Source organism: Hemitrygon akajei, unplaced genomic scaffold, assembly GCF_048418815.1.
Source record: "Hemitrygon akajei unplaced genomic scaffold, sHemAka1.3 Scf000059, whole genome shotgun sequence".
Taxonomy (NCBI): Eukaryota; Metazoa; Chordata; class Chondrichthyes; order Myliobatiformes; family Dasyatidae; genus Hemitrygon; species Hemitrygon akajei.
This window is the reverse complement of record NW_027331945.1, coordinates 5917930-5943125: the sequence shown is the minus strand read 5'-3', so window position 1 is coordinate 5943125 and position 25196 is coordinate 5917930. Positions and strand designations below refer to the sequence as shown.

General features: G+C 42.4%; 1 protein-coding gene across 4 annotated transcripts; it reads left to right on the top strand.

The window, feature by feature from the left end:
- The first annotated feature begins 1019 nt into the window (after nt 1–1019).
- LOC140721677 (uncharacterized) lies at nt 1020–23359 on the top strand. 4 transcript variants are annotated; one of them, XR_012097434.1, is made up of 4 exons: nt 1020–1062; nt 3094–3262; nt 14219–14460; nt 23095–23359. XR_012097434.1 is itself a non-coding variant. In XM_073036473.1 (4 exons), exon 4 carries the CDS (start codon nt 14626–14628, stop codon nt 15577–15579), a length of 954 nt encoding a protein of 317 aa, XP_072892574.1. In that variant the 5' UTR covers nt 1020–1062; nt 3094–3262; nt 4415–4665; nt 14219–14625; the 3' UTR covers nt 15580–15691. The 4 variants fall into 4 exon arrangements, 3 of the variants coding, with proteins under 3 accessions (XP_072892574.1, XP_072892573.1, XP_072892575.1); XM_073036473.1 differs by lacking the exon at nt 23095–23359 and adding an exon at nt 4415–4665 and having other exon boundaries at nt 14219–15691; XM_073036472.1 differs by lacking the exon at nt 23095–23359 and having other exon boundaries at nt 14219–15691.
- The last annotated feature ends 1837 nt before the right edge of the window (nt 23360–25196 follow it).

Below are 25196 nucleotides of genomic sequence, written 5' to 3'. Positions count from 1 at the left end.
GTCGCCTGTTGTGTCCGCTGCTCCCGATGCGGCCGCCTCTACACTGGTGACACCAGCTCCACCACAGTTGTGCGGGGTAGGGTTGTTTTTTTTTGGGGGGGGGGGGGCGGATCGATGTTATTGTACCCTTTTGTGCGGGAGGGGTGGGTTTCGGGGTTTGATGATCCGGATGCCGTTCTTTTTGATGCGGGGGTGGGGTGGGAGTTTGATTTTTCTCTCTGAACGACTTTCATGCTCTTTCTTTGTTTTGTGGTTCTCTGGAGAAAAAAAACGCAAGAGTTGTGTATGGATACCTGCTTTGATAATAAACTGACCTTTGAACTATCCGCTCCCAGCGGGACTTCCCGGTGTCCAAACATTTTCTTTCGACACGTCGAATGACACCCGATTCTACGTGCCAACCCATCCCCTCCTCCTGTGCCAAGTTAAGGCCACCCTCTAGGTCCAGGATCTGCACCTTATATTCCGTCTGGGTAGCTCCCCCCCCCACAACCTGATGGCATGAATATCGATTTCTCTTTCCGGTGAACAAATCTCCCTCCCTCCCACTCCCTCTCTTCCTCTCTGACTTTACACGACTGTCGACCCTTTTCGATAGATGCTGCCGGGACTGCTGAGTTCCGCCAGCATTTTGTTTGTGTTGCTCTGGATTTCCTGCATCTGCAGACTTTAAAGAGCAACCACAAAGAAATCTGCAGATGCAGGAAATCCAAACAACACACACAAAATGCTGGTGGGACACTGTGCTTCTCCTTATAGATGCTGCCTGGCCTGCTGTGTCCCACCAGCATTTTGTGTGTATTATCTGCAGACTTTGCCGCGTTTGTGATTTGCCTCTCCGTTGTCCCTCACGCCTCCGATCACAGGAGGCGCTGCACGGCCCGCTGGCCACTCGTGGCGATGTGCAGACCTCCGGCCGCTGGTGTCGCTGTACGGACCTCCGGACACTGGCGACGATGTGCAGACCTCCGGCCACCGGTGGTGCTGCGGAAAAACCTCCCATTAAACGCATGCGCAGTGCCAAATGCAGCTGTTGTTGGGGGTTCTTCGACTGGAGTGGGGGTGAGTAGGGTCTGATCTCGGCGGATTTCTGTAAATTGGGGGCCGGTTGCATTGGGAAAGGGCCGGGCCCGAGCTCTGCCGGACGGCTGGAGCAGGGGTGCAATGCCAATCTTTTAGCTGCCGGAACTGTACGAGCGGTGATTGATTAGTTTCTGGCCTATGTTAGAACGGCTCACGGTACATGCACTTGCAGTTCAACTCTTTGAGTGATTATGCAGAAAGTTTGAAGTTAGTAACTTTTGCGGTATTTCTGTTTCAGATAATGGAAAATTGCTAGGTTTTCTAAAATCGACTCCTTCCACCTCAGGCCACGAATCTATCAATCGCCCCTCGTCTGTCACACCCAATTGTGTACCTGCTCATTTCATGTACTGGGCAACTTCCTTGACTCCTTGCCCCATTCATGTGATGAGCACGTACACAAATTGGGCTTTTTATAATGTCAAACACTAAACAAACATGAAAGAAATATATATGAATTCCAGAGCTCCACAGAAATACAGTGATAGTTAAGACATTAAGAAGATTATAGCCAATCACTGCATTTCAGTAAATGGTGGTACAATAAAACATATAACACTTAATTTAATAATATGACAAAGTATTGCACAGTTGCATTCACTAATAATCATATAATATAATTACCAAGCAAGTGGAGTAACGTTGTTTGCTTAGCAGCCATAGGGTTGTTAGTGAGGAAAAAATTGCTTTTGTATTAGCGAATAATCCACGGACCACCACAGTCACAGCTCCAGGATTTCACCAAAAACGATCTTATCTTAATGTTATTAGTGGCATTCCCCCCCCCCCCCATCCACCAACCATAAAATTCCCTCTATTTAATATGCAGCCGCTGTTAAATTCCCCGCTTGTTTATTTTGATTTATTTTTTACAGAGGTGCTGGAGTGGCTGGAGTGGCGCTCCGGTGAGCTCCGGCAGCACTGCACCCCTGTTTAGATCCAAGTAACATGGCCCCGGGGATCAAGCTGCCCAGGTTTACGAGGTGTTGAGCGAGTATTTCTGGTCTGGGATCAAGTGTTTTTTTTTTCTGGAGTTCCTTTGGAAGCAGTGCTGCTAATCTTAGGAGAGAATGAGTTTATATTCCATCCCTCTCAAGGAGAGGCTGTGAGTAAATGGGCTGTTCTGTGTTTGAACAAGTAGAAATAGACCTGGGGGGTTCAGTGTTTGAACTGTGTTTGGAAATTCCTCCTCGCTGTCACCTGTCTGTCAGACAGTGGAAATCAAACAGAAACTCAAGTTGCTGGAGATCTGCACTAAAAATGAAAAATTCTGAATCCATTCTGACAAAAGATTGTGAACCTGAATCATTAAATTTTTTGTTCTCTCCACAGCAGTTCCTTACCTTTTGAGCGACTCTGATGATTCCAGTTTCTTTTTATTCCATTCACTCTGGAATGGTTTAAATTTCCTGATTGTCTGTTATACTTGGGAATGTGTTCAGTGCAGTTGTTGCTAACAAGGTTTACATGAATAATCTCAGGAATCATCGGCTTTATGTATGAGGAGCATTTGATGGTTCTGGACCTGTGCTCAATGGAGTTCAGACGTGGGTGAAAGGGGAGGGGGTGGTTAAGTAAACCTATTGAATGCTGAAAAGCCTGGATACAGTGGACATGGAGAGGATGTTTCCATTAGACGGAGAGTCTGTGATCTGACAGCACAGTCTCAGAATAAAGATGCTTCCCTTTAAAACTGAGATAAGAAAAATTTCTTCAGCCAAAAGATGTCTGATCTGTGGAATTTTTTGCCACAGTGATTGGTTGAGGAGATTGGATTGGAGCAGACTTGATGGATCGAATCACCTAATTCTGTCCCTACATCTTATATCTGACCATGACTGAACGATGACTCCTTCCTATCCCATATCAGGTTTTGTGACGTGTCAGGGACAATTACAGATTTGTTCACTGAGATCGTTATATTTGTCTTCAATGTTTAGATTTCAGTGAGCAGAGATATTTTGTTCTCCTTTGTATTGTTAACATGCTTCATTATCTTTCGTGTTAAAGTTAGACCTGCGGTGAGAGACTTATTGGAAGAAAAACCCACAACTGGAAGCAAACCACGACTGAAGACGAGGGAACAGCAGCAAGTGAACCAGCCCGAGGACTGAGAGCACCGACTGGAGAGAAACCTTCTGACTCAGGGTTTCCAGTGATTCAGTCAGGAGCAAGTTTGGTGAGTCTCATTTACTCAGACACTGGTCCTTTAGACATTACATGCCGTATATTCCGGAGTATAACCCGACCCCCATTTTCAAGGTTAAAAAAGGGACTTTTTCATGTTACCTTTGTATAAGCTGACCCCTTTTATAAAGGTTTTTGATTTAACCAGAAACGATCACAAGATCTCACATGCCTGTACTCAGCTTTGCCGGATCCGGAACCTGAAAATTCTGTGAACCGGTACCTGCTAAGAAAACAGGCTTACACATTGAAGAGCGTTATAAGCAAATTCTTAATAAATAAATCAGGGAGGAAAGTTTTGGATTAGGTCTCCAATGGTGAAGAAGCCTCTGAAATATTACCCCCGCAAAACCATTTAGCACCCATCGTAATTTCGTTAAAACATAACACAGGGTGGCGGGATCAGTACGTGTACTCAGTATTGAGATTGCGACCGCCATGTACATGTAACCCCTGGGTCACCTCAGGCATCGCTCAAACTCGTTCTAGTCTAGGGGGAGCAGCCTTCGGCCCCGCCAAACTGGGTAATCAGCTGGTGTGGATGCTGTGTGATGTCCCCGCCTCGCCCAACAAACAGACAGTACACCTTATGCGATTAAATGAGTACAATTTATAAAGATTACTATAACTAAGCGATTACTAATGATACAGTATATATGAATAAGAGAAAAAAAGAAAAGGCGCCAAACTTATCAAAGTCCAAACCACTTCGTGCACAACCGTTGGAGCTCAATTACTGAAGTCTTCTGGTATTCGATCCCCTCCGAATTCCTCGACCCGCCTCCTGGGACCCCCACGGTGGTCGACCAGACGCTCCACACTCCTCTGTCTCCGTCTTCTCTCATCACCGAAAACCTTGGGCCGGGGACCGTCGCCCAGCTTCCAGCATCCCGTCCTCTCTCTCTCACTCCATCGCCCCGACTCCCCAAAATCCCGCCAACAATCAGTTTACAGTCCCAAACAAGCTTCCAGCACTTATCATAACAAAGACGCTAGCATTCCTACTATTAACAAAACAAAGACGCCATTTTGATTACATACACTGTAACAAAGAAAAAGAAAAAAACCCCCGTTACACACAAAAGATTAAAACGAATGCGATGTGATGCTGGCTTCAAGCTGAAGGTTGTTGATTTTGCTAAAGGAACAAATAATTCTGCAGCGGCTAAGAAGTTTAGTGTAAACAAGAGAGAGTGTGAGAGAGTGGAGAAAGGCAGAGGACACGCTGAGGGAAATGCCAAAGAAGAAATGTGCAAACCGTGGGAAAACATGCCAGTGGCCAGAACTGGAAGAAAAAGTTTTAGAATGAGTGAATCACCAGCGATCATCCGGATACATTGTTACCAGAGAAATGATTTAAGTTCAAGCGTTGAAATGGGCCCAAAACACCGTGAGGTCAGTGAAAATTTCAAAGCTACGCGAAGTTGGTACACCCGATTTATGAATAGACGCGATCTTGTGTTGAGACAGAAAACAAAGATTGCTCAGAAAATTCCCGCGGGGTGTTGTTTATGTTCAAGAACGCTGCTGGGTGGACGAAGCGGGTTGCTTGACGTGGGTTAAAGAGGTGTGGCGTCGATGTCCCGAAGGTTTTGGGAAGGAAAAGTCGCTACTTGTCTGGGATGTGTTCAAAGCGCAGTTGTCGGGTGAGACAAAAGCAGCATTGAAAGCTGAAAATACGGACATTGCAGTCATCCCCGGTGGTTTGATCTCCGTGCTCCAGCCACTAGATGTCAGTTTAAACAAACCAAAGAATTCATGCGTTGAGAGTGGAACGAATTTGACTCAAAAACAACCAATAAATACAACCTGTCTTCCCTGTATTCGTTTTTCCAAAGTTGGCACCCTCTGTATCAGCCGACCCCCTAATTTTAGGACCAAAATTTGGGGCCTAATTCTCGGCTTCTACACTGGACTTTATGGTATCTGTACAAAATAAAGTAGGGAATAGTTGAGGTGAGAATGAATGTATCATTTACGTCTGTCAGACCCAGTTGCAATAATGTACTGTCAGTATCCCCGCTCTTTAAAGTCACTCACATTCCCTCAGTGTTTGCTGATTTGAAGAACTTGCATCTTCTGAAGTAGCTTTTGGTCGTTTCTGAGTGTGGAGAGGGAAAGAGGGGTGTTTATATTTACTATCCTGCAAAAGGAGGTAATTGTTTGCAATTACTTGCTGCAAACTCACTACCCATATCCTGTACATTCTCAACCAGATTATTGACATAGATGACAAGTAGCAATGGGTGTTACCCTGGGGAGCTCCAGGAGGCACGGGCCTTGACTCCAATAAACAGCCTCCCATCATCACCAACACGCACAAAATGCTGGTGGAACACAGCAGGCCAGGCAGCATCTCTAAGGTGAAACACTGTCGACCTCTGGTGCTTCCCCCCTCCCCCTTTCTTTCTCCCGAGGCCTCCCGTCCCATGATCCTTTCCCTTCTCCAGCTCTGTATCACTTTCGCCAATCACCTTTCCAGCTTTTAGCTTTATCCCACCCCTTCCGGTCTTCTCCTATCATTTCGCATTTTCCCCTCCCCCCACTACTTTCAAATCTCTTAGTATCTTTCCTTTCAGTTAGTCCTGACGAAGGGTCTCGGCCCAAAATGTCGACAGTGCTTCACCTTATAGATGCTGCCTGGCCTGCTGTGTTCCACCAGCATTTTGTGTGTGTTGTTTGAATTTCCAGCATCTGCAGATTTCCTCGTGTTTGCTCCCATCATCACCATCTGCTTCCTACCAGTGAGCTGTTCCCAGACTCTGGGCTCTGTGACAAACACAATGGTAGCAGCAAGATTAGACAGTGATTAATATAAAGAGAGATTTGTTGCTTCCTGAAAGCTGTCTGATGCAATGGACCAGATCCGCCCTTGCTCACAACTAAATCTGCCCTAGGACGCATTCTCCCGGGTCACACTGTGTCCGATAACCCATATCCCCAACCTCCCTCCACCCCGTCGGTAGCCCCACAACATTCCCACCATTTACCCCACACCCGTACATGTAGACAGATCCTCGTCACCGACATCCACTTTCACAGCTTGGGGAACCACAACGAACTGATCCTACATTCCCGGCCCAGACAGTGCAGCCGTCTGGCTCGGACCCGGCCCAGACTGTCCATCCGTTTGGCTCGGTCCCGACCCTTTCCCACTGCAACCGCCCTTCGATTTACACAAACCCGAGATCAGCTCCTTCCTCATCGCCGCCCAACCAGGCTCAGAGCATGTTAAGAAGCCTCATGTGTGGCACTTTGTCAAAGGTCTGAAATTCCACGTACACAATATCTACCAATTCTCCTTTGTCCACCCTGCTTATTATTTCTCAAAGCATTCCAACAAATTTATCAGGCAATCCTTCGTTGCCTATTCCAATGGAGGTGATCCTGAGGCTGAGCCAGGATCCTCAAGTGTGGCACAAGGTCGGCCAAGTAGCAACAACCACTCCGACCCTCGTCCCCCCTCGAGAACCCGCCTGATAGGGTGTGGTTCCATGCCGCTGCCCTGTTCTTTCTCCCGGCAGCCAGGGGTAGGCCCTATTTCCCCAAACTCAATAAGTTCCATTTCGTGGTCCAGGGGTATCATAAGTTTGACTCTTGGTACAGTTACTACTTCCCACTTGATAGGGTGCACTCTCATTCTGGTTACACCAACAAGTAGCACTAGCCACTGCTGGAGATGTAACTCTTATCCCCGGCCATAGCTTGGAGGGGTCTTGTGGAGGAGATCCATGACTCCAACCCTCAAAGCAACACCATCCCCAGTCTCGCCTTCCAGACCTGGATATGGTGCAATTGACAATGTTACCATTACGGCTATCAGAAAACACCAGAACTGAATTGACTCCACTAGTATTCAGAGGCACCACTGACATAGGGATCGTAGTCTGACCATGTTGGGGAATTTCATCACATACCCAACATGCTCCCCGCTCTACGTGCTTAGCCTTGGTGTGGCAGAGGGACAGTAAAGTGTTAAACTGGGGGCCTCCTGAGACAGGGGCAGATTCCCTTAGGGTCATTAAAATCAGCATTAACCAGTACATTTTCCAGTCCTTATCAGTTCTGCCAGTAACGTGTTTACAGTCCGTTTGATGTATCCACCAGAGCTGCTCTTCCACCATCACTGCAGGAGGTGTTGTCAGTAGCACTTCGTACAGTCCTCTCCACCTCGGTCCCAACTTCCTACCATCCCAGTTCTTGAGCAGGACAAAATCTCCAGTCTCGATGGTGGAGTGGTCACCTTTAGTTGGGGTTTCGTCCTCTCGATAGGCCTGTCATACCTGTGAATGCAAGCTTTGGAGAGTTTTAGTTAATTTGCATAAATATTTTCTCATCTCCTCCCCCAAGGTATGCATATCCAATGTTGCAGGTAAGCTCTCAGGGAGGAGCGGCAAACAAGGTCGGGATCCCCATGGGGTTCTCATGGGCTTCCCGTAGATAATTTCTGCAGGTGACAGCCCTGTCTAACTTGATGGCGTGATTCCCATTTGGAATAGGACAAAGGGTAAAACCTTCAACCAGATCATTTCAGTTTCTTGTCTAAGTTTTGCCAACTTATCTTTCAAAGTATCATTGGCTTGTTCCATTATGCCGCTGCTTTCAGATGACAGGTGCAATGGAACTGCTGTTTTATAGCAAGTTCTTTAGAGATTTCCTCATTTATTTTGGCCCATTGTCCTGGCTTATTTCTGGAAGTCCATAGTGAGGAGTTATTTAGCAATATTTTCACAATAGTCATAGTGGTATTATTAATTGTAGGAACAGCTCAGCCTTCTGGGCGGAGACGGCCGCTTCAAAGGAGGCCTGCTCAATTACACTGGCATGCAAACGTTTGGGCACCCCTGGTCAAAATTTCTGTTACTGTGAATAGTTAAACGAGTAAAATTTGAACTGATTTCCAAAAATGATGACACATTTCTTTAATATTTTAAGCAAGAAAGCTTTTGTATTTCCATCTTTTACAGTTTCAAAATAACAAAAAAGGAAAAGGGCCAAAAGCAAAAGTTTGGGCACCCTGCATGGTCAGTTCTTAGTAACACCCCCTTATGGCAAGTATCACAGCTTGTAAATGTATTTTGTAGCCAGCTAAGAGTCTTTCAATTCTTGTTTGGGGGATTTTTGCCCATTCTTCCTTTGCAAAAGGCTTCTAGTTCTGTGGATTCTTGAGCTGTCTTGCATGCACTGATCTTTTGAGGTCTATCCACAGATTCTCGATGATGTTTTGATCGGGTGATAGTGAGGGTCATGACAAAACCTTCAGCTTGCACCTCATGAGGTAGTCCATTGTGGATTTTGAGTTATGTTTAGGTTCATTATCTTATTGTAGAAGCCATCCTCTTTTCATCTTCGGCTTTTTTACAGACAGTGTGATGTTTGCTTCCAGAATTTGCTGGTATTTAATTTAATTCATTCTTCTCTCTACCAGTAAAGGTTCTTGCAATTAAGGAAAGTACAGTTCTCATACCAGGCAGTGATGCAGCCAGTTAGGATGCTCTCAATTGTGTTCCTGTAGAAAGTCCTTAGGATTTGGGTCCTGTTAGGGTTAATTTGCGACTGCCAGTTCAGGTCAGCGTGATATTAGCAGACAGAAATACAAGGGAGGGAGCGAAACAAGGGATCCTTTGTTTCGAAACTGCTAGTGTCACGTGATTCAGTAAAACAGGGAACTCGTGAAGAAATGGCATCGGACCAAGGACACAAGTGTCCAGCATTACCAAATATGTGTAGCGAGGGTTGGGCTAAGGGAAAGGGGTATAAATAAGAAAAGAATGTAAGGGGAGGGCAGAACGCGCCTTCCCAGCGGGGTCTTGTCTCCTCGCTGTGCCAGTTACGCTTCTGCATTAAAGCCAAGTTTTGGAATATTCCGGTGTTGGTTGTCTCTCTTCCTAAACGAACACAGGGCAGAATTTAAAGCCCAACAGTCCCCATCCCAAACTTCTTCAACCATCTGAGGTGAAAGAGGCGCTGTGCTTTTTTCACAACACAGCCAGTATATGCAGACCATGTGAGATCCTTGGTGATGTTTATGCCATGGAACTTAAAGTTGTTCACCCTCTCAACCCCAGATCCATTGATGTCAATAGGGGTTAGCCTGTCTCCATACCATCTGTCCAGATTCCAGGTGAGCTGAGGACAGGGAATTATGATATTCAATCCATCATTGGGACTTGTTTGCACCCAACAGTCTGAGCGATTCAGAGGAACAAATTTGTAGAGAGATTGCAGAACATGCCAAGAAACAAAGGTTTTAGTAAGTGATTTTAACTTTCCATATATTGACTGGGACTCCCATACTGTGAAAGGAATAGATGGGGTAGAGTTTGTCAAATGTGCCCTTAATCAGTACCTAGAATTCCTGACGTATAAGTCTGCAATAAGCTGTTAGGAAATGATCCACGGCTGGTGACAAAAGTTAGTGATCATAATGCCATGAAATTGAAAGTAAATATGGAAAAAGAGAGGTCTGGACCACGGGTGCAGATTCTCAATTGGAGAAAGGTCAATTTTAATGTTATCAGAAAGGATCTGACAAGGGTGGTTTGGGACAGTTTGTTTTCTGGCAAAGGAGTACTTGCTAAGTGGGAGGCTTTCAGAAGTGAAATTTTGAGGGTGTTGAGTTTGTATGTGACTGCCAAAATAAAAGTTGAAAGGTAACTGGTGCAGGGAACCTGGGTTTTTAAGAGATATTGAGGCCCTGGATATTTTGTTCTTCTAAATGCTCAGACTGTTGGGTGCTGCCAAGACTCGCTAATGACTGACTCATTAACCATCATTCTATGTCCTCAACTCATCTGACTTGTTTTTCGGTCTTCTGTTGGTTTCTCAAAGCTTCCCAATAGCTTTTGCTCTTTTGTTTGCCCTCTCTTCGGCTTTTATGTTGGCTTTGGCTTCTCATGTCAGCCACGGTTGTGTCCTCCTGCCTTTCCAGTGCTTTCACTTCTTTGGGATGTATCGATCACTCAGCTCCCGAATTGCTCCCAGAAACTCCAGCCATTGCTGCTCCGTTGTCACTCCTACCTTTCCCTGTCCAAACAAGTTCGGCCAACTTCTCTGTCATAGAAACATGGAGAAGTTCAGTTTGGAAACAGGCTATTTGGCCCATCCAGTCAATGCCGAAAATACATTCAAGCTGTCTAATGCAACTACCTGCACCGGGACCATCGCCCTCCATACCCCTACCATCCAGGCTCCCATCCAAACTTCTTTGAAATGGTGAATCCGAGCTAGCGTGCACCACTTGTGCTGGCATTTCACTCTGCACTCTCCTAGCCAATTCATTGAAGAGATTTTCCAGATGTTCCCCATAAATTTTCACCTCCCCACTTACCCATAACCTCTGGTTGTTGTCACACTTAACATCATTTGAAAAGCCTGCTTGAATTTACCCGTTCTATACCCTTATATTTTGTCTACACTGAAACATAGAAAACCTACAGCACGATACATGCCTTTTGGCCCACAAAGCTGTGCCAAACATATCCTTACCTTAGAATTACCTAGGCTTGCCCGTAGCCCTCTAATTTCCGAAGCTCCATGTATCCATCCAGGACTCTCTTAAAGGACCCTTTCGTTTCCGCCGCCTCCACCACCGCCGCTGGCAGTCAATTCCACACACTCACCACTCTCTGTGTAAATGAAAACACTAACTTCTATACTTCTAACAAATCCTCAAAGCGATGTATAATTTCCTTGTTTATGTTTGGAGCCTTTTTTAGGTGGATAAGATGATGAGGGGCATTGATCGTGTGGACAGCCAGAGGCTTTTTTTCCCCCAGGGCTGAAATGGTTACACAAGGGGGCATAGTTTTAAGGTGCTTGGAAATAGGTACCGAGGGGATATCAGGGGTAAGTTTTTCACACCGAGAGTGGTGGATTCATGGAATGCACTGTTGGCAACGGTGGTAAAGGCGGATAAAATAAGGTTTTTTAACAGCCTCTTAGTTAGGAACATGGAGCTTAGAGAAATAGAGGGCTGTGCACTAGAGAAATTCTACGCCGTTGGTAGAGTACGTTACATGGTTGGCACAACATTGTGGGCTGAATGGCCTGGAACATGCTGTAGATATCTATGTTCTATGTTGAACAGCGAAATAACTTTTCTTCTTTAATTGGTACAGGGTCCACGATTTTAGTGCCGCTTTTTCACACTCCCTTAGACCCTTTGTCCATCTCCTGAGTAAATAGAGGTGAAAAGATATTTAACATCTCCCCCATCTGCTTTGTTCCACACGTGGATTGCCATTCCGGTCTTTCAGAGGACCCACTTTGTGCCTTGCAATCCTTTTGCTCTTAATCTATCTCTAGAATCCCTGAGGATTATCCTTCATCTTTTCTGCGAGTGCAACCTCATGCTTTTTTTTGCCATCTTGATTTATTTCTTATGTGTTCTCTTGTATTTTTTATACTCCATAAGAACCTGCCTGCCTATCCCTGTTAGCAACTCCATTTTGTGCTTCACCAGGGTCTCAATATCTCTTGCAAACCAAGGTTCCCTACAGTTTCTATCTTCACCTTTTATTCTGACAAGCATATACCCACTTTGTACTTTCAAAATTTCACTTTAAAGGCCTCCCACTGACCAAACACACTTTTGCCCTAAAGCAGCCTGTCTCAATCCACAGTTCCCAGATCCTAGTGTCTTAATTCCAGGTGTTGATCCATTCCCTGAACACATCCGCCTTTCCTACGCAGCTCCTTGTATTGAAATATGCAGGGCTCAGCATATTCACTGCACCATGCTGACGTTGTCTGAGGGCTGAACAACATCTGTCTCCACAACCCCTCCACTATCTGTTCTGTCATTCAGGTTCCCATTCCCCCTGCAACTTTAGTTTCACAGACCCCACCCATCATGCAGCACTAGCAAGCCTTACCACTGGGATAACCGACACATTCTTGTTTTGTTCCCCAAACTCATCAATCTTCTATCACCCCTTTGGCTTTCCTCTCCCAGGTCAATAATAAGGAGGTGCATACCAGGTACAGTCAAATAGGAACAAATGGGGTGCTTGTGAAGTACAGGAAATGCAAGTGAACACTTTTGAAAGAAATAAAAGAAGGCATGAGGTTGCCCCAGCAGACAAGGTGAAGGAGAATCTTCAGGGATTCTGCAGATACGTTAAAAGCAAAAAGATTGCAAGGGAGAAAAATGAATACTGCTGAAGATCAGAATGGTAATCCATATGAGGAGACAAAATATAAGTATTTGTATAAGTATTTGGATAGATGTGGACTGATTAAGGAAAGGCAGCATGGCTTTGTGCATGGTAGGTCATGTCTAACGAATCTTATAGAGTCTCTGGAGGAATTTATCAGGAAACTGGATGAAGGCAAGGCCGTGGATGTTGTCTACTTGGACTTCGGCAAGGCACTTGACAATGTCTCATATGGGAGGTTGGTCAAGAAGGTTCAGTCACTCAGCATTCAAGATGAGATAGTAAATTGGACGAGACACTGTCTTTGGGAGAAGCCAGAGTGTGGTAGCAGATGGTTGCCTCTCTGACTGGAGGCCTGTGACTAGTTGTGTGTCATAGGGATCAGTGCTTGATCTGTTGTTGTTTGTCATCTATATCAGTAATCTGGATGATAGTGTGGTTAACTGGATCAGTAAATTTGTGGATGACACCAAGTTTGGTGGTGTAGTGGACAGCGAGGAAGACTATCATGGCCTGCAGTGCGATCTGGATCAGCTGGAAAAATGGTTTGAGAAATGGGAAATGGAATTTAATGCAGACAAGTGTGAGCTGTTACACTTTGGTAGGACCTGCCAGGGTAGGTCTTATACAGTGACTGGTCGGGCACTGAGGAGTCTTGTAGAGGAAAGGAATCTGGGAATACAGGTCTATATTTCACTGAAAGCGGTGTCACAGTTCGATAGGGACGGGAAGAAAGATTTTGTCACATTGGCCTTCATAAACCGAAGTACTGAGTACAGGAGATGGATGTTATGTTGACTTTGTACAAGACATTGGTGAGGCCTGATGTGGAGTATTGTGTGCAGTTTTGGTCACCTACCTGCATGAAAGATGTAAAAGAGTTTGAAACAGTTCAGAGAAAATTCAGAAGGATGGTGCCAGGTCTGGAGGACTTGGGTTGTAAGGAGAGACTGAACAGGTCAGGACTTTATTTCTTGGAATGTAGAAGATTGAGTGGAGATTTGATTGTGATAGAGGGGCATAGATAGGGTAAATGCAAGTTTGCTGTTTCCATTCAGATGGGGTGAGACTACAACCAACGACCATGGATTAAGTGTGAAAGGTGAAACGTTAAGGGAAACATGAGGGGAAACATCTTGACACAGTTGGTCATCCGGGTGTGGAATGAGCAGCCAGCACATGTGGTGCATGCGTGCTCGATTTCAACATTTAAGAGGTTCGTATAGGTACCTGGATAGTAGGGGTACGGGAGTAGACAGTTTGAATGGTTCAACATAAGCTAGATGGGCCAAAGGGCCTGTGTCTGTGTTGTACTTTTCCATGACTGTGACAAGTACCTTAAATAATACTAACATTCACTCGAATTCTGTGCAGACCAACAATACAGTACAGCTGAGTAGGAGATATTTACATGGCATTAAAACTGTGGCACTTTAAATTAACAGTACATAAAAGAAATTCCATCTGCGTGTCAAGAAAGACTATTTGTGTGGGAGTGTTTCAGTTACTGTGGGGTCAGGCACCCACACAGCTCAGTGGGAACAGGGAATAATACCAATGGAGAGAGTCAAACTGAGCCAGGTCACAGATTGGAGACGGCAGAAATGCCCCATTCTTATAGAGACTGGAAGAGCATCAGAGAACTTGATGGTCATTCCTGATACCAGCACTGTGCTCAGTTAGAACCTCACTGTAACAGTGTGATGCCAGATTACACCTTGACAATTTGAGTGATCTCGTCTGAAATTTTGATCCACACCCATTGATGGATTTTGTAAATCTTTTTACAGGTTAAATACAACAAAGAATTTGTCTATGGGAATTCAAACACAACACACCAGTTTTGCTGTCTCTGTCCAGATATTTAAGAAGTGGAGCAAGGGGTTCAATCGACCATCCTTCCTACTCAGACTGTGGAGAGGGTTTCTCTCGATCATCTGACCGACTGGCAAGCCCGTCATTTTACACTGGGGAGAGGCCGTTCACCTGCTCGGACAGTGGGAACGGATTCACTTGGTCATCACAACTGAAGGTACATCAGCGAGTTCACACTGGGACAAGGCCATTCACCTGTTCTGTGTGTGAGAAGGGATTCAGTCGGTCATCCCACCTGTGGACACACCAGTCAGTTCACACTGGGCAGAGGCTGGTCATCTGCTGAATTTGTGGGGAAGGATTCACTCAGTCATCTGACCCAATGGCTCACCAGCGAGTTCACACCAGGGAGCGGCTGTTCACCTGCTTGGACTGTGGGAAGGGATTCACTTCTTCATCTCAACTGAAGCTACATCAGCGAACTCACACTGGGGAGAAGCCGTTCACCTGCTCCGACTGTGGGAAGACTTTCACTCAGTCATCCCACCTAAAGAGACACCAGCGAGTTCACACTGGGGAGAAGCCTTTCACCTGCTCAGAATGTGGGAAGGGATTCATTCAATCATCCGACCTACAGATACACCAGTCAGTTCACACTGGGGAGAGGCCGTTCACCTGCTCAATCTGTGGGAAGACATTCAGTCAGTCATCCTACCTACAGAGACACCAGCGAGTTCACACAGGGGAGAAGCCTTTCACCTGCTCAGTCTGTGGGAAGGGATTCTCTCGATCATCCAACCTACAGAATCACCAGCGAGTTCACACTGGAGAGAGGCCATTCAGCTGCCCACACTGTGGGAAGGGATTCTCTCTGGCATGTCACCTACTGAGACACCAGTCAGTTCACACTGGGGAGAGGCCGTTCACCTGCTCAGACTGTGGGAAGGGATTCAGTCAGTCATCAAACCTAATAGCTCACCAACGAATTCACACTGCGGAGAGGCCATTCACCTGCTCAGACTGTGGGAAGGGATTTACTTGCTCAGCCCAACTGAAGATACACCAGTCAATTCACACTGGGGAGAGGCCATTCACCTGCTCAGACTGTGGGAAAGGATTCACTTGCTCTTCTCACCGACTGAGACATCAGTCAGTTCACACTGGGGAGAGGCAGTTCACCTGCTCAGACTGTGGGAAGGGATTCACTAGGTCATCTTCCCTATTGGCACACCAGCGAGTTCACACTGGGGAGAGACCATTCACCTGCTGTAAATGTGGGATGGGATTCCGCCGATCATCTCATCTACAGAGACACCAGCGAGATCACACTGGGTAACGGCTGATCACCTGCTCAGACATTGGGAAGAGTTTCTGTCAGACATCTCCACCAAATGTGCATCATTGAGTTCACACTGTGGAGAGGACGTTCAGCTGCTGTAAATGTGGGAAGGGATTCACTCAGTAATCTCTTTCAATCTTTTTATTAATATTTAAAGTATTATGAATGAGATACAATTCAAATAATGGTAAGGGATTACAAATATATAGACTCCCATTATACATAAAGTATTACATAAACAATGAATAGAGCATAAGTAAGTTTCCCAAAACATAAACCGTATAGTATATATATGAACAAGGTAAGTTTAAATATTTCATAATATATAATGTAAAAAAGAGAAAAAAAAAAATCTATCTAAGGAAGTTAGCTAATCTACTAATCTAGTATCAAGAAAAAGAAAAAAAAACCAAAAAGAAAAAAAAATAAAAAATCTTTTAAAAAGAGAAAAAAAAAGGGCTGTTCATAGTATCTCACGAGTATACATAAACATCAATGACGTCAACTCCGATCCTCTCAACATACATACGATTAAGGCTGAAAAAAAAACCAATAAGCCCGGCACAGGGCCATTACATCATATGAAAATATTGAATAAATGGTCTCCATATCTTTTCAAATTTAATAGAAGTATCAAATACAGCACTTCTAATTTTTTCTAAATTTAAACATAACATAGTTTGAGAAAGCCAATGAAATACCGTGGGAGGATTAATTTCCTTCCAATTCAACAGAATAGATCTTCTAGCCATCAAAGTGAGAAAAGCAATCATTCGACAGGCGGACGGAGATAAGTGAAGTAAGTCCATCATCGGTAAACCAAAAATTGCGGTAATAGGATGGGGTTGTAAATCAATGTTCAATACCGCCGAAATAATATCAAAAATATCTTTCCAATATTTTCTCAAAAGTGGACATGACCAAAACATATGAGTTAAAGAAGCGATTTCTAAATGACATCTGTCACAAATAGGGTTTATATGAGAATAAAAATGAGCTAATTTATCCTTGGACATATGGGCCCTATGTACAACCTTAAATTGTAATAATGAATGTTTGGCACATATAGATGAAGTATTAACTAATTTAAGAATTCTATCCCAATTCTCAATAGGAATAATAAGATTAAGTTCTCTTTCCCAATCATTTTTGGTCTTATCAAAGGGCACTGAACGTATCTTCATAATTATATTATAAAGTTTTGATATAAGCCCTTTTTGAAAAGGGTTTAGTTCAAACAAACTTTCCAAAGTATCTGAAGACAGAGAATTTGGGAACGAAGGAAGTACCGTACTTAAAAAATGCCTAACCTGTAAGTATCTAAAAAAATGAGATCTAGGCAAATTATATTTATTAGCTAGTTGCTCAAAGGACATAAAACAGTTGTCCAAAAATAAGTCGGAAAATCTTAATAATCCCTTAGTTTTCCAAGCCAAAAAAGCATGATCTATAATTGAGGGATGGAAAAAACAATTAGATACAATAGGACTATTTAACATGAATTGAGTCAACCCGAAAAATTTCCGAAATTGAAACCATATACGTAAGGTATATTTAACTATCGGGTTGTCAATTCGCTTCGGCAATTTAGAAAGAGCAAAAGGGAGAGATGTCCCTAAGATAGAACCCAAAGCATAAGCAGAAACCGATTTGGTTTCCAAACTCACCCAATGAGGGCCAAAAGGACCATCCCATTCTTTCAACCAACATATCAAATATCTAATATTAACTGCCCAATAATAAAATCTGAAATTGGGTAATGCCAACCCACCATCCTTCTTTGTCTTCTGTAAGTATATTTTACCTAACCTGGGATTTTTATTCTGCCATATATATGAAGAAATTTTTGAATCAACATTAGTAAAAAAGGATTTCGGAATAAAAATTGGTACCGCTTGAAAAACATATAAAAATTTAGGTAAAATAACCATCTTAATAGCATTAATCCTACCTATCAGAGATAAAGATAATGGTGACCACTTAGTAAACAAACCTTTAATCTGATCAATTAAGGGTAAAAAATTAAACCGAAATAATTCTTTATGGTTTTTGGTAATTTTAATCCCTAAATAAGTGAAAGAATCGTTAGCTAATTTAAAAGGTAAAATACCATAATTTGGGACCTGTTTATTCAAAGGAAACAATTCACTCTTATTAAGATTTAACTTATACCCAGAAAACTCACTAAATTGAGCCAACAATGATAAGACTGCTGGAATAGATTTTTCAGGATTAGAGATGAATAATAATAAATCGTCTGCATATAAAGATACCTTATGAATATCTGTTCCACGATTAATACCCAAAATATCATGTGATTCTCTGATGGCAATTGCCAAAGGTTCTAAGGCGATGTTAAATAGTAATGGACTAAGAGGACAACCTTGTCTAGTGCCCCGAAATAAACGAAAAAATGGAGATCTTTGATTATTAGTAAACACCGAGGCTACTGGAGTTTGATATATCAGTTTAATCCAAGAAATGAAGGTCGGACTAAAATTAAACTTCTCCAACACATAAAATAAGTAGGGCCATTCAACTCTATCAAATGCTTTTTCCGCATCTAATGATATAACACATTCTGAAGTATTATGTGAAGGAGTATAAACAATATTCAATAATCTCCTAACATTGAAAAAAGAATAGCGATTTTTAATAAAACCGGTTTGATCTTCCGAAATAATTTGGGGTAATACCTTCTCCAACCTAGAAGCCAGCAACTTGGAAAAAATCTTAGAATCCACATTCAATAAAGATATTGGTCTGTAGGATGCACAATCAGTAGGGTCTTTATCTTTCTTCAGTATTAAAGAAATGGAAGCTCTATAAAAAGATTGTGGCAACTTCCCCAATCTAATTGCTTCTTCAAACACCTTGCATATCCAAGGAGATAGAGTATCAGAAAAACATTTAAAAAATTCTACTGTAAACCCATCTGGACCTGGTGCTTTCCCAGAGTTCATTGAGGAAATAACCCCTTTAATTTCCGCATCTGTAAACGGAGTATCTATTACTGAAATATCATCAGATGATAGTTTTGGAAAATTCAATTTCCCGAGAAAATCACACATGGTATTATGATCCTGAGGGAATTCAGATTTATACAGGGAGGTATAAAAGTCTTGAAAAGACTTATTTATGTCATCATGGTTAACTGTCAAATCCCCATTCTGCTGTCGAACCTTAGTAATCTGGCGTTTAACTGAAACATTCTTCAGCTGACTAGCTAACAGTTTTCCTGATTTATCACTATGTATATAGAAATCAGATTTGGTTTTCATTAATTGATTTTCTATCGGAGATGTAAGTAATAAACTATGTTCCATTTGAAGTTCAACCCTTTGTTTATAAAGTTCCATGCTAGGAGTAGTCGAATATTTCTTGTCAATCTCTTTAATTTTATCAACCAGTAAAAGAGTTTCCTTCTTAATACGTTTTCTCAGACCAGCAGAATACGAGATAATCTGTCCACGTATATACGCTTTTAAAGTGTCCCAAAGTGTTCCGCATGTGATATCCTCCGTGGAATTAGTTGAAAAGAAGAAATCAATCTGTTCCTTCATAAATTTAATAAAGTCCGGTTCTTGCAATAAGGTAGAGTCAAATCGCCATTGTCTAGCATTTAAAGCTGTATCCGTAAAATTAATAGAAAGTTTTAAAGGAGCATGGTCAGAAATAGCTATAATATCATAATTACAACCAATTACCGATGGAATAAAACAAGAGTCAATAAAAAAATAATCAATTCTCGAATAGGAGTGATAAACATGTGAGAAAAAAGAAAACTCTTTGTCATTAGGATGACGAAATCTCCAAATATCAAAAACTCCATTATCAGTCAAAAAGGAGTTAATACAAGTGGCCGACTTATTGGGTAAAGTCTGAATAGTTGTAGATTTGTCCATCAAAGGAATTAAACAACAATTAAAGTCACCACCCATTATTAATTTATATTCATTTAAATTAGGTAAAGAAGTAAATAAGGACTTAAAAAAGTCAGGACAATCCGCATTTGGGGCATAAACATTAACCATAGCAACCTTTTTATTACCGAGTAAACCCGTAATTAACAAAAATCTACCATTCGGATCCGAAAGAATATCGTGTTGAACAAATGTAATAGAGGAGTCAATAAAAATTGAAACTCCCTTAACTTTGGCATTCGAATTCGAATGATATTGTTGACCCCGCCAAGACCTAAAAAAGCGATATTTGTCCTCCTTCCTCACATGAGTTTCTTGTACAAAAATAATATGAGCATTAAGTCTTTGGAATACTTTGAAAATCTTCTTTCGTTTAATCGGATGGTTTAATCCATTAGTATTCCAAGACACAAAGTTAATGGTTTGAACCATGTTTCCAAAGTCATCCCTTTGGTATATAAAGGGTTAACCATGTTATAAACTCATGCATCCGGAAGAGGGACAAAAATAAAGAGCGGACCCGGAAGTGACGACATCGTAGACATATTTGTAGTTCATGAACAGCCCAAGTAAAAAAACTAAAACAAATTGATAAGAAAGAAATTAAAAAAGAGAACAGACCAACCCCCACCCCCATATGAAAAGGAAAAAAAGCCAAAATGTGGCTAGAAAAAAGAAAAAATGAAACTAACTCTAACCCCATATCAGCGGCAGATCACTCCGTGATTAACGGGTATATATAAAAAACCACCCGAACTTTAAGAATTATGATCACAGTACTAAAAACTACGCTTCTTAATATGCTGAGTTGTAAAGAAAAAGGGAATAAAATCATTAAAAGTTTATAAATCGGGTTATAACCCAAACAAATCAAGAAGTATTTAAACAATGATAAGCGATGCATTATAGGAAGAAGACGAAAAAAGAAGCAATAACGCCATCTTAAACTAATCCAATACTTTACAAAAAACCATTATCTTGATATTAAACAAAAAATTCACTTCGAAAGGTTAAAAATATACCTTCAAGGGAACAAAAATAGTAGACAAAAATATAGTATAGTAGTTAAAGTGTATAAGACAGAGCGATTAATATAACGAAAACACACTTTAACTTAAATATGAAGTATAGGATAAACCTACACCAATAACCAGAGACTAACCCTGATTTAAAAAATCAAAAACCATCTTTCACGATCAGAATCACTCATTTACTGGAGAGTAGTAACTGTATCAGTAGGGAAGTTCTCTTCCAAATACTTTTTCGCTTCAAAGGTAGACAAAAATACTTTACGCGGAGCATTCGGGGGGGAGATCCTGAGCTTCGCCGGGTATAAGAGCGCAGGTTTTAGATTTTTCTCATAACATTCAGACATCAGAGGTTTAAAAAGCAGCCTTTTTCTCATGATTTCTGGGCTAAAATCCTGGACCAAGCGAAAACAATAATCACGAAATTTAATCATCCCAGCCCTTCGAGCTTCACGAATGAGTTGTTCTTTATCGTGTACGTAATGAAATCGAACGATTACCACCGGGGGCTTATCTGAAACCGTCGGTGATCGACTCCAAATTCTATGTGCTCGGTCAAGTAGCGGAGGGTTTACTGGAAAAACCGACGGAAACGCATCTTTTAAAAATTGAGCAAAGTATTTCGAAGGATCGCCTTGTTCTATGCCGTCTGGGAGACCAAGTATGCGTAGGTTCTGTCTTCTGGACCGATTCTCCAAATCGACACTCTTGGCTTTAAGTGTCTCCACCAATTTAATAGTCGAAATTAAATCCTGTTGCAATTTTTCAATTGTCGAATCTCGTTTCCGCGCTTCCTCTTGCAGCAATGAGATAAGCGCTTGCTGCTGGTTAATTACTGAATCCGTCTTAACCATATAATCTTGAAAAACCTTTATGTCTCGTTGAAGAGCCTGACGTTGTTCCTCAAATTTTTTATCCAAAAGCTCCATAAGCAGTTCATAAGTTAACTCAGTGCGTTGAGGTTGAGCTGACTTCTTTCCATTACCGTTCGGGTTTCGCCCCGGTTCTCGTCCTTTGGATCTAAGAGCCATTTCTGTTTGCATATCTTCCAAAATTCACGATAAAATCTTAACAATAAGCCCGAGAAAGTAGCAAAAGTCTTTTGGTGTAGGTAACAATAAGTTGAATAAGGGTGATCAAAGGTTACAATAAGTAAAGATTATGGAGCGGATCTGAAACAGTACTCACTCCATGAGCGTCTCCCGCTGAGTCGTACTCAGTAATCTAACCTTGTGACACACTACTGGGTTCACACTGGGGAGAAAGTTTCAATAAGGTGCATGCTGAATATTTGTCCATCACCGTTGCTGAATGCAATTTCGAGAGTGACTGTCGGTGCTGAACTCTGCAATTATTGCTGCTGCTCACCACACCCAGTTCTGCACCCTGGTCACTGGGAATGGGAGGAGTTTCTTCTGCTGCATGTTCACCTTTAATGGGACTGGGTTTAATATTCTGTGTCTGAGACAAATAATCAGTTCTATTTTAAACTCTGTCTCCCGTACTTAGTGAATTTGTAACACACCTAGTGTACAGTAGAGAGTCAACTCCGGCCGGCTGGACACTGCCAGGGATTCAGTTCCACGACAGTCCTTTGAAATCCTCCCCTGTTGTTCCCCTCTCGCTCTCCCTGTGGTGATGGATTCCAAACAGTCACCACTCTGTGGGTGAAGAGGTTTCCCTTGAATTTTCTGCAGACTGAAGAAGTCGAGCTGACTGCAGTTCTGTCTGAGATGTTCTTCGCCCCTCAAATCTCTGGGCTGAGGAAGAATGACATTGGTAGTTAGCCTCCTTATTCATGGCTGATTTCCACATTATGGGTCATTTTCCCTGCTACTAAAGGGTTGTTAGAAAACACCACTGTCCTGTAAAGGCTGAAAGCAGAATGGGAAGCCATTAGTTCAACCAAGTGGGGTTAGAAACCAGAGGCGGGTCCGCTCAGGGCAGAGTTTGGGGCTCTGGACGATGGTCGAGGTAAGATGATGGTCGAGGTATGATGAGGAGAAGGGAATCAGCAGTGGGGCGGACAACGAATGACAGAGTAGCAACATTTGGAAGCTGATTGACAGAGATAATAATTCAATTGTCTGACTGATGACACAAATAATGCCTGTGGTGAGGTACTCCATTGGTCGAGGAACGTGTGTGTTCAGAATAGTGTTATCTATTGAGGGGGTTGTTCCTGCTTGTTTATCCTGTAATATTATATCCAAATGGTTATTATGGATTGTCCTATCTGCATTAATGTATTAATTATCCTATAGTTTGTAAGATTTGGACTCTAAAACTGGATCAGGCCTAAATTCATGGTGCCTTAATGAAGTTATGGTGGTCATGAATGGGTTTGTATTTTAAAGCAAGATTTTGGTGAATGATATTTGCCACTTGATTGTACCTTTATAAGTAATCAGATTGAGTTAAACTGCTGCAGGATCCTGGAATGTGTTGGATTGTGTCTGGTTTCTCTTGGCATTTTCTGCATTTATTGCCTTGTTTGTTTGTCTTTTATGTATTTCTGTTTATTTTAAAATGTTAACCACCTTGTCCTGTAATTCCCCAAGGCACCCCTGTTTCTGGGAAGAGGTCTCCAACTCAGAGTCGGGCGCTCGATGTTTCCTTGTCACCATCTCGTCTGCTCAGATTGTTGAGATGTCTCCCATGGAGGGTCATTCTCATTCCACTGGTTAATGTTTTCTTCCAGAGTGATGATTCATTTTTCTGAGTTGGCCTTTCAGTTAAGTTTTCTGGTCTGTATTTCAAATCAGATTTGCATATACCTGTCTGGTGTGCTGAATCCTGTATATTTTGTATGAAAATATATTCTTTAGAAATCTTATCAGATTGTTGGTTTATTTTTAATGACTATTATAGCTCTTCCTAGTTCTGTCCTCGGTAGTTTTCATCTAAGTGGTAAATAGTGTTTTCTGAATTTGTCATTTCAGTTCTTGTTTTTCTTTGTGAAGTTTCCAGTTTGGAATGGGACTAAGGTATTTTGAAAAAAGAATACACTAATATGGATATAACAAAAGTGAGAATGGATATCAGACCACTGGAAAACGAGGCTGGAGGGGTAGTAATGGGGAACATGGAGCTGGCAGATGAACTGAATAAGTATTTTACATCAGTCTTCACTCCAGAAGACACGAGCAGGATGGTGAATGTCCAGATGTCAGTGGTCAGAATTATGTTAAGTTACATTACTCATGAGAAGGTTCTTGGGAAGCAGAAAGGTCTGAAGGTAAATAGGTCACCTGGAGTAGATGGTGCACATCTGAGAGTTCTGAAAGAGGTGGCTGAAAAGATTCTGGAGGGATTAGTAACAATGCTTCAAGAATGAGTGGCCTCTGGTATGGTTCTGGAAGTCTGGAAATTTGGAAATATCACTCCACTCTTCAAGAAGGTAGAGAGGTAGAAGATACAAGATTATGGGCCAGTTAGTCTGACCTCACTGGTTGGGAAGATATTGGATTTGGATGCTGAGGATGTGTTTTCAGGGTATTTGGGGCACATGATAAAATCAGCCATTTTCAGCATGTTTCAGATTTGGAAATAATTATTACTCCGGGTCTGGTGCAGCAAAAAACAAACCCTAATAAAAATATATATCCACAGCTTATACACTGCACATATGTCCAGAAAGTGTCGCAAGGCACAGGATGTCTGTCCATAAGGCGACTGACAGAAAATGATAAACGAGCGTTGTTTAGCAGTGTGGAAGCATGCATTTGTGGGTAGAGTTGTTGATCAGACTTATTGCTTGGGGAAATTAGCTGTTTTAGGTTTGGTAGACCTGGTGTGAAGGCTACGTAGTCTCCTACCTGATGGTCGTGGGACAAGCTGTCCATGAGCTGGGAAGGTGGAGGGAGAGTGTGAAAATCAGGCTGGTGCTTGTTCTCAAGAGAGGGAAATTGGAGAATACCAATCAGATGGCTTTTTAGAACAGCTTGAGGTTGTGCCACTATGGAAAATGTAGTTCTGGATTGGGTGTTGTGCAATGAATCAAATTTGGTTTGGAAGCTCAAGGTAAGGAAATGCTGAGGAGTCAATAATCAGAATATGATAGAATTCACCCTGCAGTTTGAGAGGTAAAGCTATAAAAAAGATTCATCATGATTAGTGGTGTGAGATGAACTGCAGATTCACGAGAGAATAGTTCACCAAAGTTGATTGGAAGGAGACACTAGCAGGGATGATGGTAGAATAGCAACGGCTTCCTTATGCCAACACTTCCCTCTTCCCACTGCACCCTCGCCTTTCACCTTTAAGTTTATGTAAATGTGATGTTAGCATTCATTACGAGAGGACTAGAAGGCAGGATATAATACTAAGGCTTTAAACGGCATTGGTTAGACCACACTTGGCAATTATGAGTTTGGTGATATGGTCTCCTTATCTCTGAAAAGATGTGCTGGAATTGAAGAGATTCCAGAGGATGTTCATGAAAATGATTCCGGCACTGACGGGGTTAAAGCATGAGGAGCATTTGATGTCTCTGGGCCTGTTCCTGCTGGAGTTTAGATTAATGAAGCGGTGTGGGCGTCATTCTCGAATATTGAAAAGCCATGATAAACTGGATGTGGAGAGGATGGTTCCTATGTTTGGGGAGTCTAGAACCAGAGGACACAGGTAGAGTGGATGTGGAGAGGATGTCTCCTATAGTGGG